Consider the following 17,902-nt stretch of genomic DNA (forward strand, 5'->3'; position numbering starts at 1 on the left):
AATTGGCTCATAGAGTTCTGCATGCAGGGAATTTAATTTCTGAACCTCCCAATTCCTAACTGCACTACCATCGCTACATGACTGTCACATGAGGATATATGGCTGTGTTAATCAACCCTTAATCGCTAGCTGGTGTCTTTGAAACCATATCCTAATTGACTTTTGAACATGAGGCATTTGATGGTGGGGGGAGCCCCCCCTCTTTTTAAAACTGAACATATGAGAAAGAAAGAATAATGTCATAATGAAGAGCTCCTTGATGAATTAAGAAATGAATTTGTCTGTTGCCTTAAGCATTCATTCTCCCTTTTAAAGCTGAAAAGTAATTCAGTTCAGCTGTGGCAATATGTGTTCTCTCTCTCCCCCCCCCCCCCGATAGAGAAGCCGCTGTACTAAATTATTTGGCTTGTTATGCTCCACTTTTAGTAGTGCAGATTGCTGTGACTTGCAGCAGAATAGGTGCAGCTACTATATGCATTAAAATCATGCATGCATTCAGATTCTTAAATAACTGTCATTCTATTTGTATTTTTTATTAAAAAAAACCCAGATACACTATTATGTGCCATTTTCCCCCCTTTATCAGGGTGAAGATGGTTTCCCTGGATTTAAAGGTGACATGGGCCTTAAAGGTGACAGAGTAAGTATTTCTCTCTCTCTCATTCATATTATCTCAGTGCCTGATCCCAGCCCCCCATTCCTTTCTGATGAGAGCAAGGATCCAAGTCGGAGCTTTCAGATGAAGAAACAGGGTTGTATAAATGGATGCAGCCTTTCTTCATGGCTGGAATCAGGGAACAGGCTTAGAAAAACCCAATTCCGGGCGAATGGCTGGCTGCCATCCATTGCCAGGGGAAATTAAAGCATGGGACCTGGTGTCATCATTCAAACTAAGGCAAACCAGGCTTGTTCGGATTTTGTGTAGTTTGGCCCACATTTAATGGGGTTCCAAGTGAATGTTCACCTTACTTTCCCAGAAGGCTTTGCAGTATAAAAGCTGGTCCTCCCACACCCTTTTTAGTTTATCATTTATTTTAATATTTTGAATGTTTTAAATAGTTTCTCTCCCCCCTCTATAATTTTATTGTTTTATTCCTTTTTAGGTTTGTTGTTGTTGTTGTTGTTTGTTTTGTTTTTACAATCAAGTGGTGTTTAAATAAGAAATAAATGAATAATATCCAAAGTTAGGCCTTTCAATCCTCTTGAAGATCTATCCTGTCAGTTTTCTCAATCTCTGCAATTCAAGAGATCTTTTTTGCAATATATTCCAGGCATTGGCTCTCATTCCTCCTAGGCTCTCTTGGAACAGGTTGATTTTTCTCATTGTTCATCCACTATTTTTGTTTATTTGTAAATCTTTCCTGGTGCTCCTCTGCAGTACTACTTGGGCCCTAAGTCAGCCAGTCTTGTGACATTATACAAATTAAAACAGCACAATGAAGCAGCCATAAACAACCACAAACAAGTCATTTCCTCTGTAGGCTAGAGAAAAGTGCTGAAGTGTTTTGTCATGGCTCCGTACCAGAGCTAAAACTAATTTGGAGGAAAGTTATCAATCAAATTCTCCTAAAGTAAATTTGCTTGCAATTAAACAAACATGGGTGGGCTAGGATAAATTAAGACTGTATAACACGAGTAGGGTGGAACCTGTTTATCACATCCTGAGCGGAATTCAAACTAACAAAATGATGCATACAAGTATTATCGAGTCTACAGTATGTACTTTATAATATAACTTACAGCTTAATATTGGCAAACGATGACCCAGCTCCAGGCACATAAGGAGGAAATGGCTTACCTAACCTCACTACAAACTGGGTTCAGGCCTGGTTTAGGAACTGAATCAGCCTTGGTTGCTGTTCTGACCCTGTAACGCTTGATGGAGCTCTCCTTGGCTTTTGATACCATTGACCCTGGTATCCACCTGGATTGGCTCTGCAAGATCCATTTGGGGGCACAGTGTTACAGTGCTTCAACGCTCATTTTTTGAGACTGGTACCAGAGAACAGCTTTGGGTGGGTGTTTGTCAGCCCCTTACATTTGTAATAGTCATTGGGAAATCTGGAGTATGGCATCAGCAGTATGCTGATGTTACCTAGCTCAATTTCTCCGTTACATCCAGAAATAGCTTGTCAGGGTTGTGTGTGTGTGTGTGTGTGTGATGGGTATCACTATGATAGCTTTCCAGTAGCAGGGTCAGTGTTGTTTACCAGGAGGGAAGTTGGCGTAGTGCAGTGCAAACTCACCACCAGGAACTCTGGATTGGCTCCACAGATACATTTGCCCCACAATGAGCCCCCTTAAACTTTGCCTGTCCTTGCCAATAAACAACAGTGACTCACCTGCTAGGAAGCTAGATGAGACCAATGAGGACCTTTTCTCTGATGTGATCAGGTTTGTGGTCATCAGTTCTTATTATAGGCATAGCTGCCAAGTTTTCCCTTTTCTCGCGAGGAAGCCTATTCAGCATAAGGGAAAATCCCTTAAAAAAAGGGATAACTTGGCAGCTATGATTATAGGAACGCCCATGAAAGCTTCTTTCATGCACTCTTCCAAGTGGATAAGTTATGTGCCCAGACCACATATGAATAAACTGGACCTGGTCTTCAAAAGTGCATGGGACTTCAAAAAAAAAGATTATTGAGAAGGGTTTGAGACAATGGAATAATGGATGGAATCCAACAAAGCCAGAGGGTTTTATTCAACCTTATCAACCTGTGTGTGTCTCCACTGTTCACAAAAGTCCCTAAAACTCAGATACAATGTTATACTAGCAAGCAATATTTTTTAAATATATTTATAGCATGTATATAGTTAACTTGTCTAACTATAATCCAATCAGTTAAAGGGCAGGGCACATTAAAAACTGCATCAAATTTCAATAACGATGTAATTACTAAAAATTTGTAGCAAAATGTAGTGACCAGAAACAATACAGCAGAGCCCTTTGCCAAGGTTGCAACTGAAGATGAAAAGCCTGCCGTAACAACAGCGGGGAAAAAGTTGCAAATCTGAATGTGGATTTCTTTCCCCATGAGAGATGGGGTTCTTTTAGTTACTGTAAACTGTCGGCTTTTGTGGCTAAACCACAAGCAACAACTAGACCTTTGGTTACACTCGGTGCTCAAATTACAGGGAGGCCAGGCGGAATCCAGCCTGCTTAAGTTTTCTACCAGTTCTCCCCTTAATACTGGTTTTAGAAAGCTACACTGAGGCCAAGGTTTAGCTAAAATTAGGAATAGGGGCAGACCTGAGGTTTTCATCAACGGCCAATCCAATAATTTCAGCAGTTTTCGCATCCCTTTTGCAGAAACAGGTGATTTGGCTTTTACATCCATGGTTTACATCCTTCATTTTTTTTAAAGGGTGAAGTTGGCCCTCTTGGTCCACGAGGAGAAGATGGCCCTGAAGGTCCCAAAGGCCGTTCTGGCCCAACAGGAGACCCAGGTGGGGCTGGTCAAGCTGGAGAAAAGGTTAGTCACTCAATCATACAACAGGTTTTTTTGGGGGGAGGGGTATCATGAGATCATCTTGGTGTAGTTTTAGAGGCTGCAAATTCACATATTGCATAAAAAGCATATGAACAAATTACAAATGACCCCCTTTTTCTTTCGGTGTTTGTTGTGTCTGAGTAGGACTATCGTGTGGGACGCGTGTAGATCCCAGACACATCTTTTCCTAAAGATTTACTGAAGCTTTATAAGAACACCTTTTCCACTCTGTCTGTAATACATTTCAGCTCATCTTTCACTTTTGTAGGTTTGGGGCTACACCGGGGGGGGGGGGGGGAGAGTGAATTGAGAAGTCTCTAGTTTTAAATCTTCTCTCAGCCACGAACTCAGAGCCACTGTGTCTTCTCCTCAGGCATAAACAATACTGCTTACAAGTAAAAAAAAGTAGTGTAACAATGCAGTTGAAGTGGTCTGAGTATTTGGAAGGCACCATATAAATGATGACGGTGATTTATTTCACTGAAAACATAAGGTGAAATAAGGAAAAGGGCAGAGCAGGGGCAGGCTTTACCAAATAGCAATGGATTGGATTGCAGAGCCTAAAGCAAGAACCATTTCCCGGCCCCCAACCTCCAGCCTCCACCTTACTGTTGGAGTTACATGTCTTTGTTTGTAATATTTTGAAATACAGAGCAGGAAGGCAGATTATTTTTAATGCATGCCTAAAGGTGATATTGAATATACACACCCTTTTATAGTAGATAATGTGTGTGTGTGCACTCTGTCCTGTTCAGGCATTATGTGCAAGCAGAACATACATGCAGGGAGGAAAAGTAAATAAGTTCTGTCCTGCCATCCCTGTTACCTTCCATAAATTGGAGGGTGACTGTCTGCAACAGGGAACCTCCCAAAGTTCTAGGGTTCTGTATTGTGCAGGGAGCCTTTATAAGCAGAGTAGGTTCCCCACTGAATGATCACCCATTGACATGGGTGGAGCCAGTGCCCTCATCCCTACTCTCAGCATTTACTCACAAGTATAATGCATATGGGACCCAGGTGGCGCTGTGAGTTAAACCACTGAGCCTAGGGCTTGCTGATCAGAAGGTTGGCGGTTCGAATCCCTGTGACGGGGTGAGCTCCCATTGCTTGGTCCCAGCTCCTGCCAACCTAGCAGTTCGGAAGCACGTCAAAATGCAAGTAGATAAATAGGAACCGCTACAGCGGGAAGGTAAACGGCGTTTCCATGTGCTGCTCTGGTTTGCGGCTTTGTCATGCTGGCCACATGACCTGGAAGCTATACGCCGGCTCCCTCGGCCAATAATGCGAGATGAGCGCTGCAACCCCAGAGTCGGTCACGACTGGACCTAATGGTCAGGGGTCCCGTTACCTTTACCTTTACCTATAATGCATATATGGGCCTAGAGTAAGGCCACCATTCCTTAATTAACTTTGTTGGATTGTGCCTCTGAATAAGAATCCCATGTATGCAACTAGGCAAGAATGTCCATATTCCACAAATTATATCCCCTCTCCACTTGCAAAAACTAGTTATTGAGATAATATTTCATTCAACCATGTTCCTGCTGAGTTCCTTGGCCAGCCTGTCTGAAGCCCAGTTTGCTTGTCAAGATCTTTTGAAGGGATCTCCCTCAGTGACTCTTCCTGTGTTTTGCACACACGCTCCTTTGAGGAAGAACAATTTATGGACTAAGAGGGGGCAAGGAGAGCATTGTAGTTATGATTTGATGCTAGCGACCTTTTAAGCTATCATAAAAATACTTTAAAAGTCACTTCATTCATTCCAGAAAGTGTTCCTTTCAGCCTCGCTTAACTGTGGGGAGCTATTTCAGAATTAATGATCCCCACAGTGTTGTGAGACATCTTCCCAGCTGTTAACAAGGTCATGAATCAAGAAAGCCAATATTACAATTATGGATGAATGGAAGCATAATTGGAATGTCATCACTGAATTCCAATTAAATTCCAATCCCATTAAAACAAGAATAAATGAGCGACATTTCCGCCCCCAAAAAACTCAACTGTTGAGCTTCTTCATTCTGGGCTGAAAGCAGGGAAATACCATGACAAGTATAGGATTGATCCAAAAACTGTGAGCAGAAGTAAAGGTCTAAGGAAGTGTGACATTTACAGGCATCCTCCCCACCCAGTATGGGGAGGCAAAACTAGCAAGGTTCACAATGGTTGGTGGCTCTGCTCTCCCCCTGCACAAATGAAAATGCCAGATGATGATTATTTATGTCAAACAGTAGCTTTAGTATATAGGTGTTTGTCAACTGGGTTATCTAACAAACTCAAGAAGGTATAGTTGAAATGTGTAGCTAAAGAGATGTTTATGAGCTACACATGAAATGTGTCGCTAAGGAGATGTTTATGTAGCTAAAGAGCATTCAGGAGAACGGTTTACACAGCCAGACCTTGCTTAAAGCCCTGGAAACGATGAGGCACATCATACTTTAGTGACAGAATAATAATAATAATAATAATAATAATAATAATAATAATAATAATAATAATAATATATTATATTATTTATAACCCGCCCATCTGGCTGGGTTTCCCAAGCCACTCTGGGCGGTTTCTAACAGAAGAATAAAATAATTGATTAAAGATTAAAAGCCTCCCTAAACAGGGCTGCCTTCAGATGTCTTCTAAAAATCTGGTAGCTGTTTTTCTCTTTGACATCTGATGGGAGGGCGTTCCACAGGGTGGGTGCCACTACCGAGAAGGCCCTCTGACTGGTTCCCTGCAACTTGGCTTCTCGCAACAAGGGAACCGCCAGAAGGCCCTCAGCACTGGACCTCAGTGTCCGGGCAGAACGATGGGGGTGGAGACGCTCCTTCGGGTATACTGGACCGAGGTCATTTAGGGCTTTAAAGGTCAGCACCAACAGTTTGAATTGTGCTCGGAAATGTACTGGGAGCCAATGTAGATCTTTCAAGACCGGTGTTATGTGGTCTTGGCGGCTGCTCCCAGTCACCAGTCTAGCTGCCACATTCTGGATTAGTTGTAGTTTCTGGGTTACCTTCAAAGGTAGCCCCACATAGAGTGCATTGCAGTAGTCTAAGTGGGAGATAACTAGAGCATGCACCACTCTACGAGACAGTCTGCAGGCAGGTAGGGTCTCAGCCTGCGTACCAGATGGAGCTGATAGACAGCTGCCCTGGACACAGAATTGACCTGCACCTCCATGGACAGCTGTGAGTCCAGAATGACTCCCAGGCTGCGCACCTGGTCCTTCATTCACCCCATTTAGGACCAGGGAGTCCTCCACACCTGCCTGCCTCCTGTCCCCCAGAAACAGTACTTCTGTCTTGTCAGGATTCAACCTCAATCTGTTAGCCGCCATCCATCCTCCAACCACCTCCAGGCACCTGGAGCATTAAAAACTACATCCACACACACAAAAAACTTTATAAAAGAATGGGAAAGTTATTTAGGAGACCACTGTAAGCAGATGGAAACATTAGCAGGATTTTGATTTTACTTGTAGTGTAACAATTATTATGGATAATATGGATTGGTATAAAAGTTGGCGTTTCGAAGAATATGTAGTAATAAATGTTTAAAATGGGACCCCATGGAGGGGATGGGGAAAAGTCTTGAGATTTGGAAGAATCTCTGTACATGGATATATATATCTGAAGTGTGTGTGTGTGTGTGTGTGAATATGATTTCTTAAAAAGCCTACATCCACACAAGGGGTTTCTTTATAACTTTACAAACTACATGATCCTTCTGAGGGAAATGGAACATAAACAGAGTGGTAGCCATCAGGAAACAATTGAGAAATGCATTCAACTTCTTTTTAACTTACAGGGTAAACTTGGTGTTCCCGGACTACCAGGATATCCAGGAAGACAAGGTCCAAAGGTGAATTTGCTCTCGTGTTGAAAAATGTACAGCTTTGGTTAGCCGGATATTCTAGGGTTTGTTTGTTTTTGTCTTACTTGGAACGTTAGTTTGAAGCAAATGCTTGGATAGTCACTTGTTACTACAGTACTAGAAATCCAAAGGTTATTTGCATTTTCCTGACAAAATTGCGAGTCTGGTTCAATGATATAATTCAGTTTTGATGCCCTAATTGTGATGATCGTTTTGGTAGCCTAAGACATTCAAACAGATATGGATCTCAGATTTGACAGCTTCCTCTATCGGCCGCAATGGCCATGCAAATGAATAACTTACAACTTGATGGGTGGTGAGTGCTCTAAATATCAACCGTGTTCACTCATACAACTACTCAAAAAGCATTTGCAATGATATACGTAACGCTCCCCATGCATCTGGATCATTGCTTGTCAAATGATCAGATTTTTAAAAATGTCATTCTGGTTCGTTGGTCCCCTTCGCTGGGCATCTTTTTTGTTTTCTGGGTTATAACTTTGTGTAATTTACACATCTAGAAAAGGAAAGCACAGAGCATTAAGTATTATATGATGCACTGATACAATGAGGTACAAAGTGATGCTCAGCCATAGTAAATGTTACTCCTCTGGCCCGTGAATGTACGCTATCATACATCAAATTATTATATTATTATTTTAAAAAGAAAGCAGAGAACCTTAATCACCGTGTTCATAGTGGATTTTATGCACTGTTCTAGTTCTTATGGAAGTGATCTGTGGAGCATGCACACACGAAACCCTTAAAATCAGAATGAGCAGCCTAATTTTTCCCTTTAGGGGAATCCAACAATTATTTAGCAGCTAAGTCACAATATCACGTCAGCCCTGGAAAGACGATACAGTACAGGCAAACATTTTTGATGTAAGTTCTCCACATGTTAAATGCTTCCAGGATGACTCCCCAGAGCTTGGAATAGCCTATCAGACTCAGCCCTTCTGTGCAACTTTGGATGTGGTATTGATCTGTTAAACCCAGGAGAGTTTTTTGTGTTTACTTGGGGCACAGTCCTACAGGATGTTCTCCAGTACAAGCCCCATTGAAATAGGCGAAAAGTCTGAAACCATGGCTGGATCCATATCCTTGATAAAGGGTAGCATTACCTGCAGAAAGGGAATATGCATTTCTATTGTTGCTCCCAATTTCTGGTTAACAAGGAAACTGTATAACTTCTCTGACAGTGCAATGCATGTGAAAAAAAGCCTGTCATCTTCTGGGATTAACACCTTGAACAACTATCTAGGTGTCTCTCCCCCCCCCCCCAAATGTGTTTACATTGTTTAAGGTATCATTGTCAGTACATTTTTAGAAAAGTATTACTTTAAATTGCAAAGTAACATTGATTTCTCTTAGCTCTTTAAAATGTTGGGAGTCTGTGCTTATTTTGCTTGCTTTTTTTCATTTCAACCTGGGTGAACTCCAAGGCGTCCCCCCCCCCCCCAAGTAAACACTCTGTGCTAATGTGATATAGGGTTACTGCTAAGGAAAGTGTTCATCAAGAATATTCATCTTCAGAAGTAGGTCTTTGATGCACCTGCCTTTTAATCTAAACGTCTGAGATTGCAGTCTCTCTCTCTCGCTCTCTATCCCCATCTCTCTCCCTTGTCTGTCAACGCTTCAAAACTCTATTTGGAAATTTCTTAAGATCAAAGAGATCTTACTTTATTCGGAAGCATGAACACAAATGACATGCACAAACGTCAAAGAAAATGTGTGGCCTCCCCCTCACAAAACAGAGATGTTGGCATGAATTTTGCTAAGCTGAGTCCTCGCTATACTAAAAATGGAATTAGTTTGCAAGCAATATTCAGGTTTAAATTATTTCAACAGTGTGTTGGCATTGGGTTAGAAGGATGGCTGCAGGACCATTCAATCTTCTGGCTCTGCTCTACTGAGTGGCTGAACTGCCAGAGCTGTGCCACTTAGGTTGCAGTCCATCGGTCACCCGCCATTAGCGTAAGAATAGCAGTAGAAGCAAAAGCTCAGAAACAATGGCCCTGGCAAGTTGGCTGCCATCCTGGTGACATTTGACAATGATGCCCGACATAACCATGATGGTCCTGTATGCTCAAAACCACACCTTCTCCTGTTGCCCTCATCACTCTAGAGCCATTTCATATTTCCCAGAATGCTTTCCCCCCAGAATGCTTGGAATGGGGGGGGGAGCAGCAATTGCTTTTACGTGTGTATGGCAGTCCAGTGATGCTGCATATAGAGAATTCTGAGGAAGAAAACAATGGCTGTTGAGAGAGAAGGAGTGTTGCTGCCTGTGGTATTGCCCCCACTAAGGCATGGGACGTGGGTGGCGCTGTGGTCTAAACCACTGAGCCCCTTGGGCTTGCCAATCAGAAGTTGGGTGGTTCGAATCCCCGCGACAGGGTGAGCTCCCGTTGCTCTGTCCCAGCTCCTGCCAACCTAGCAGTTCGAAAGCACCACTGCGGCGGGAAGGTAAATGGCATTTCCGTGTGCTGTGGTTTCCACCATGGTGTTCCATTGTGGCCAGAAGCATTTTAGTCATGCTGGCCACATGACCCAGAAAGCTGTCTGTGGACAAACGCCGGCTCCCTCAGCCTGAAAGTGAGATGAGTGCCACAACCCCATAGTTGCCTTTGACTGGACTTAACTGTCCAGGGGTCCTTTACCTTTAACCTTTTGGCCCCCACTAACACCAAACAATAATGAAGGAAGGAAGATGCCACTATTACATCTAAGGGCACACCCATCTCACTGGAAGCAAATTCATCTATCCCCCCTCCTGAGTTTTGTGAAATCATTCCATTGTTCAGGTATTGATTTAACTTCTCCCTGGAGGAAAACCACCAATATTTTAATTTCTCAGCCCTAATATACAGTAGTCCCGATACAGTCATACCTCGGGTTGAGAACGCTGCGGGTTGCGTACTTTCGTGTTGCGTACTCGGCGGACCCAGAAGTGTTTACTTCCAGGTTCTGCCGTGTGCACATGCACACACTTTGTGCATGCGCTGAAGCACCACTCGGGTTGAGTACTTTTCAGGGTGCGAACGGCACGCTGGAACGGATTAGGTACTCAACACAAGGTACCACTGTACTTAAGATTAAGGGGGTAAAAGCTTTTCACTAGTCAAATGTCTTGAGTGCATGTTATTGCCTTCTACACCTCTGGTAAAGCTTCAAGGCTTGTGTGATAGATTAGTCAATGGGCCCCATCCCATACTTGTTAGTGTAGCTACTGAACTGATCTGAATATAACCCACCCCAGTTTATCCGCCACCACCAACATGATTATAGGTCACACTCGGTTGGCTCCTATAGCCAAACAGGTCTGGGCTCGGAAATTCATCATAAAGAATTAGAAGCCCCCCCCCCCAAGAAAAAGCACACACCCAGGGAGAAGAAGTATATTAGAATTGTAGTAATAGTTGCAGGGCCGCTTAGGATCTCAGGGTATCTCAGGGTAGCTGTCAGTACTGGGCACCTTCTTCCTTCCCATGCTGCCCCTCCTGCCTCCTGGGCCAACTCTTCATCCTAATCAGCAGGAGCAGTGGCAACAGCAGATCCCCAGGCCGGTCAAGCAGAAGGGTGGTATCCAGTAGTGGTGGCAGGTAGCCTGGGGATCTGAACCCTGGGGGCAGGTGTCCCAAGACTGACAGGCAGAGGAGCCTGTTTTCGCTGCTTCTCTTCAGTTTACCTAGGCTGCCCATTCAGTGGCACTCATCATGCTGCAGGTCACATCGCCATCTGTTGGCAGCCATGTGAACTACTGTGTGATGATGGACAAATGCAGATATATAGACAGAGATATTTGCAATGATTATGTTGGTTGTTAATGTCCTTTTCCTCAATTGCCCATGGAAATTGGATAACGTAAACTCTTTTGCAGCAGTAACAAAATATCTCCTAGGAGTAGAATACTGCAGGTTAATGTCAGATCACAAATATTCTTTATCAGTCTTCCTATTCTTCCATGCCAAAACCCAATTATTATCACCCAGCAAGTATTATCTCATACGGTCATTCAGAAAATAAATTGCTTACAATTATTTCTTAGTATTTCTACAAGCTTAATCTAGTAGCCTTTTTTGTTGAAGGGGCTGTTTCAACAATTACTGAAATGAGACATTGGAAACATTTTTCCTTATGAAATTGTCATTATTTTCAAACAGACTTTCTTCTGCCTTCACCTGAAAATAAATATATATTTGATGTCCACTATTGTTATGGACACTGTTTGCAAATTACTGGAAAATCAGGCCTGGTTTGTGCATCTAAAACTAATCCAAAACCCAGAAAAAATTGAATGTCTTCTTTATTTTATACGTGTGTGCACTTGAACATACAGACATACATGTATGAACTGACATAATGGATTTATGGACTTAGGGTAATAGCAGCCAACTGAGTTTTCTACTCAGTGTAGACCCATTGAAATCATTGTATGCAAGTTAGTCATATCCATTAATTTCATCAGGTCTGCTTTGATTAGAACCATCATTGGATACAACTCTTACTCAATCACTGGAAACTCATTTTCTTTTATGGTTAAAATGGTGCTATTTGTTCTAAAAGCTCCTTTCTGTGGAGCACCTGCTCTCTATTTGATATTTTGTCCACATTGCTCAGACTGATGACAACATGCTTGTTTTCTCTGCCTCCAATAAATTTTATTAAAGTTTGAAAGAAATTAGAGAAGGGTTAATATAATATATTTAATATCTTTTTATCAAAAATAAAGAAAACTAATCTAAATAAAAACACAAACCAGAAATAGGAAAAGGAAAACAAAAAAGAAGAAAGAAAAAAAGAGAACTTCAGATTCATCACTGATCAGCTATATATAGAAAATTATTCAAAACATCTACACCAAGATAACACCCAACAACTCCACTTTCTGTACATGAATATTTCCTTTGATCCTCAAACCCAGATACCATAGGTTCATTTTATTTTTCATGCAAACAGTCTATAAGGAGTTTCCAACCTTTAGTAAATATGGACAGTGATTTTTCTCTGATTAAACACATCAACTTTACAGACTGGTGACAACATGATTGTAATGGACATGTTTTTGACGTTTTTGAGAATTCTGTAGGTCTTGTTTCCACTTGATAATGTGTGATATATAATGTGTGACTGGAACTCAACTTAGGGAATTGAACTTTCACTCCTATGACCCATCCCCAAACCTGCTCCAGAGGGTATCTCAACTCTCCGAAGCAGATTTCGATGATGCACAGAGGATGGAAAGAAGTTGTGTGGTGCTAGCAGAAGTTCATTCTTCTGGAGGGGGACCTCAGCTAGATATCACCCAGTGACTTGGGGCAAGATTGACTTAACGATTCCTATCAGTAGAAGCCCTGCTCAAGGACTTCCACCAGTGCAACAGACCCTGTCCCCTTCTCATTCCCCTCACCCACAGAAGTTGGGAGAGGAGAGAAGAATGGTCGTTCCATCTGGCAAGCTGAAACTCTTGGGCAGATGGAAAGATTGGAAGGGCACAGCAATGAATCCCACCCTCTGCTTGTTTTAAGGTTGCTTGGGGTGTTGTTGTTGTTTTTAATTGTACCACTCTTGATGTTTTAATGCATTCCGGACATGAAGCATTTTGGTAAGCTACCAGACCGCCATCTATTAATAACCGTTTCCACATCAATTGCTTCAACTGAATAGTATAATGTGTTATATTGCAATGCACTATGTAGCTTTCATGTTGTTGTTTTGTGTGGTGTCTAGGAAAAATATTTCATAAACTATTATAATTCACGGTGTGTCAATGATTCATCTGCTGCTATTCTTTCTGGTTAGTGGGCATGCAGAAACAGGCCTTTTCTCTGTTGATCGTACAATTATGGAATATGGTTCTGAGTGAGACCAGGCAAGGCCGATTCCTTGGCGTGGGCCTGAAAGACTCAATTTTTCACCATGGACTTTAGGAGTTAGTTATGATCTGTGTTGTAGAAATGGTTTTGTGGGCCACACACCAAGTTATTGTTATTGCATGATTTATGTTGGCTTTGAAGGATACAGATGTTTAATATATAAAGTAACTTAGAAGTTTATTAAATATCTAAGTAGGCTTTGAGTAAACCATATAACTGTGTGTCCTCCCCCCCTTACAGGGCTCAACTGGGTTCCCTGGATTTCCGGGTTCCAACGGAGAGAAAGGCGCAAGGGTATGATATAGTATTCTTCTTAACGTGTTTTATTAATATGTGGAACTCATTGCTAAGTGAATTCAAAAGACAGGCAGGATTGGGAATTTAACTGCTAATGCAATAAGAACATGGTACATTCTTGATAGCAACCAAAAGAAATAAAGAATAAGAAGGCTGTTGCTCAGCAAGATTAAATAGTAATTTTCCCACAAGGAAATCTATTCACCAGCTTCCCATTATCAAAACAATGTGCAGCTCCATAGCAGCAGTGGCTCCCCATTAATTCTGTTACTCGCAAGTGTTCAGTGCAACAGTGAGATGTAGCTACAAGCTGCTGGACATATGTCATTGGATATATTTTTTCTATGTTTCCCCGATGGCAGGTAAATAAGATGTAATCTGAGGGTCAAAATACATGTCTTTAAATATTTCTTCATATTTAACAAGGAAATTTTTTTTAAAAAATGAAAATAATATCATCTGGAGGCTGCAGATCATATGAGGATCACAGCAAACATGTAGCAGCAGTTTAACACGTTCTTCCCTTGTTGAAAGCCCCTCCTATGAAGCTGGTATTTGCTTTTGGTGAAATCCCAGAGAGAGAGAGAGAAAGAGAGAGACATGAGGCTAACTTGCAGTTAGTTTCATTATTAAGGAAGGGGGGGTACTGGTTAGAGCAGGCATCTCCAAACTTCGGCCCTCCAGATGTTTTGGACTGCAAATTCCCATCATCCCTGACCACTGGTCCGGTTACCTAGGGATCATGGGAGTTGTAGGCCAAAACATCTGGAGGGCCGCAGTTTGGGGATGCCTGGGTTAGAGCATGGTGCTGATAATGCCAAGGTTGCAGGGTCAGTCCCTGCATGGGTCAACTGCATAGTCCTGCATTGCAGGGGGTTGGATTACATGATCCTCAGGGTCCCTTCCAGCTCTACAGTTCTATGATTCAATGAAAGGCAAAGCCCCCTAATGAAGTTGTTTGAACTGGCTTGCAGCCCCTCCTTTGCTCTCTAGTTTTCTGAGCCAGGGCTCCTCCCCTGTAATCTTCTGCCAAGGCAAGCCCCAGGAGCCTCTCTCTGTGCTTGTCTGGCTCATTGCTTGGCAATGTGTATCAATCCTTCGCATTCTAGGAGCAAGTGGGGCCAGAGAACCGTCGGCAGAGAAACTGTCATGACGGAGCTGCAGGAGAGATGTAGGGGCTGGCTCCCCTCTGTTGTCTCCATTGGAGCCTGTGGCCCTCCAGATGTTTTGGCCTACAACTCCCATGATTCCTAGCTAACAGGACCAGTGGTCAGCGATGATGGGAATTGTAGTCCAAAACATCTGGAGGGCCGAAGTTTGGGGATGCCTGATCTAAGCCATCATCTTCTGTGCCTCCCCTGGGGGCTCTTGGCCTCCACCACTCTTCCTCATCTAGCCAATCCCAGACACCAGCTCATCCTATTTTATTTTATTTTTAAAATATAAAAAATGCAGCTAATGCAAAGATGCATTTATTTCCACATCCGGTTTGGCCCTGGCTCAGTTGAAAAAGCATTACGTCTGAAGTGACAGGGAAGCAAAATGAAGGTGTCGTTATATCTGTGATGATCGCCGTCACTCAATCAAGTCCCCACTCGATGTAGCAGTCATCTAATGATGAATAGACATCTGGGAAGCAGCCCATTGTCTGATGGGAAAGTATAAGTAAAGGAGGAAATAAAAAAAGCTTTGACAGTTTCACCGGAGGCACTTGAACTTGGGATCATGTGCACCGGGTGGGCTGCCATCACCTTCTCCCTTAAGCATCTGGGGCTGGTAAGAAAGTATACAGTGGGGGAGTGAAATATACTCGGAGTCAAGAGTGAATTTCATGCTCTTTATTCAGCTCATAGTCATCAAGGAGGAGAAGAGAAGACGAATGGCTCTTTTCCCCAAACCGTCTGCTTATATACATTATTTACACAATGGGCCTTGCGTGATTGGCTACTTCAGGGCTACACCTGTGGGCCAATTATATTGTGGATTGACTTCTGCCTGCAGCCTGATTGGCTGCTCCTACAGGCCAATCAGGTAGCAGATTCACTTCTGCCAGCCGCCTGATTGGCTGCTCCAGCAGGCCAATCAGGTTGAGGATTCACTTCCACCTGGAGTTGGATTGGGTAGCTCCCGCTGATTCTGAATCCTATTGTTCTAGGATTCAGCTCAGTACATAACACCCCTCCCCTCTAAGTTCCAGTCCTGCCCGGGAAGTTGCATTCGTAGTCCCCAAGGTCTGCTGGCCGCCTCCGTGTGCGTTGTGGCCTGGGGTGTTCCTTGGTCAGGGGTTCTGGTTCTGGCTCGTGTTCCGAGGCTGCTGGCTGTGCCAGGGCTGTCTGGTCTGGCGCCACTGAACCACTAGGTTGTAGCTCTGGTTCCGGTGTCCTTCCAGCCTCGGGGCGCCCCTCTGTGCCTACTGCTTCTGCTTCCCCTGCCCACCCCTCTCGCTCTACAGGCCTCACTGCCCTGCTGTCCCCTTGGGACCCCTCTGTCCCGCTCTCCTCCCGGGTTCCTCCTGGGAATCGTCGCCGTAGCTGGTCGCAGTGGCGGCGCCAACATTGCCCCCCTTCCGTTAGTACCTCGTACGACACGGGACCGGTCACCTTGGTGACTGTGGCGGGTACCCATGCTGGGCCTGCCCCAAAATTCTTTGCATACACTGGGTCCTGGGCCACAAATGTCCGGGGGTTCCTGCCTTTCCCCACCACTACCTCATCCTGAGCTCTGTCGGGGTGAAGTCGGTCCAGTCTAGTTGCAAGGCGCCGGCCCATTAGTAATTCAGCTGGGCTCCGGCCCGTCGTTGTGCTTGGGGTGCTGTGCTGTGCTAGAAGAAATGCGGCAAGGCGGTATTCCCAGTCCCCTTGTGTCATGCGGCGGAGGCTGTCCTTGGTGGTCCGCACCATGCGCTCCGCTTGGCCATTGGTGGCAGGGTGGAATGGTGCTGAGTGGATGTGGCGGATGGCGTTCTGCGCTGTGAAGGTCTGGAACTCCTCTGACGTGAATGCGGTTCCATTGTCCGAGACGAGGGTGTCAGGGAGCCCGTGGGTCGCAAACAGCTTACGTAGTACCCGGATGGCCGCCGCCGTAGAAGTGGATGGTACCAGTGCGACCTCCAGCCATTTGGTGTAGGAATCCACCACTATGAAGAATGTTTTCCCCTGGAAGGGGCCAGCGAAGTCCACGTGCAAGCGTGACCATGGATGTCGGGCGGACTCCCAGGGCTGGACTGGGGCCCTTGGGGGATCCGGGCGGGATTCTTGGCAGGTCTGGCAGTGTTGGACCCAGGCCTCTATCTCTCTGTCAATCCCCGGCCACCACACATAACTCCTGGCAAGGGCCTTCATCCTCACTACCCCTGGGTGTGTCTCGTGTAGGGCTGTGAGGACCCTTTTGCGGAGGGGCTGGGGAACAACAACCCTGCTTCCCCATAACAGGCACCCCTTGTGGGCCGACAGTTCATGTTTGCGGTTTGTGTAGCCAGCGAATTCTGGCCCGGGGCTGCTGCTGGGCCATCCTCGCCACACCCAGTCCAGGACCCGGGAGATGACCCTATCTTTTGTGGAATGGTGCGCAACTTCTTGTGCCTGAATGGGTCGGTCGGGAAGCAGCTCCAGGGTCATAACCTCTTGCGCAGGCGCTGGGTCGGGGCCTGTTTCTGGTAGTGGTAGCCTGCTGAGGGCGTCTGCGTGGCCCATCGCCTTCCCAGGGCGGTGGATTAGTGCATACTGGTAGCCGGCAAGGAAAATTGACCACCTGAGGACACGTGGAGACAACACTTGGGGGGTCTGCTTCTCAGGAGCAAACAGGCCAAGCAACGGCTTGTGGTCAGTCACTATGGTAAAGGGCCGCCCGTACAAGAAATCATGGAATTTTTTTATGCCCTTCACGATTGCCAGACCCTCCTTGTCAATCTGTGAGTAGTTTCGTTCGGCTGCAGCAAGCGTCTGGGAGAAGTATGCCACCGGCACCTCTCTTCCATCCGGGAGTTGGTGTCCCAGGACAGCGCCGATGCCATAGGGAGAGGCGTCGCATGCCAGCACCACTGGCAGCCTCTCGTCGAAGTGTGCCAAGACCGAGTTCGAGACGAGCAAGTCCTTGACTGCCTGGAATGCGGCCCTTTGTCGCTGGCCCCACACCCAAGGGGCCCTTTTATCTAGGAGTCTGTGTAGGGGCTCCGCTACCGCTGCCTTATGGGGAAGGAAGGCATGGTAAAAGTTCAATAGTCCCAAGAATGACTGAAGTTCGGGCTTGCTCTTGGGCGCTGGGGCCTCACAAATGGCCCGTACCTTGTCACCGGTTGGATGGACCCCTTCTGCGTCCACCTTAAATCCCAGAAAGTCCACCTGCGGCACTCCCAGTAAACACTTTTCCCGC

At 44.8% G+C, this 17,902-nt stretch overlaps 1 protein-coding gene across 4 annotated transcripts in view; it reads left to right on the forward strand.

Moving 5' to 3' along the window:
• COL11A1 (collagen type XI alpha 1 chain) overlaps window positions 1-17,902 on the forward strand; it is a 252,806-nt gene that overhangs the window by 137,805 nt on the left and 97,099 nt on the right. For all 4 annotated transcript variants that reach the window (XM_035122972.2, XM_035122974.2, XM_035122973.2 and 1 more), the window contains 4 exons: window positions 587-640; window positions 3,366-3,473; window positions 7,290-7,343; window positions 13,475-13,528. In XM_035122972.2, the coding sequence (XP_034978863.2) occupies window positions 587-640; window positions 3,366-3,473; window positions 7,290-7,343; window positions 13,475-13,528 (270 nt within the window). The remainder of the gene's footprint in view (window positions 1-586; window positions 641-3,365; window positions 3,474-7,289; window positions 7,344-13,474; window positions 13,529-17,902) is intronic.

The sequence above is a fragment of the Zootoca vivipara genome, chromosome 7 (assembly GCF_963506605.1).
Source record: "Zootoca vivipara chromosome 7, rZooViv1.1, whole genome shotgun sequence".
Taxonomy (NCBI): Eukaryota; Metazoa; Chordata; class Lepidosauria; order Squamata; family Lacertidae; genus Zootoca; species Zootoca vivipara.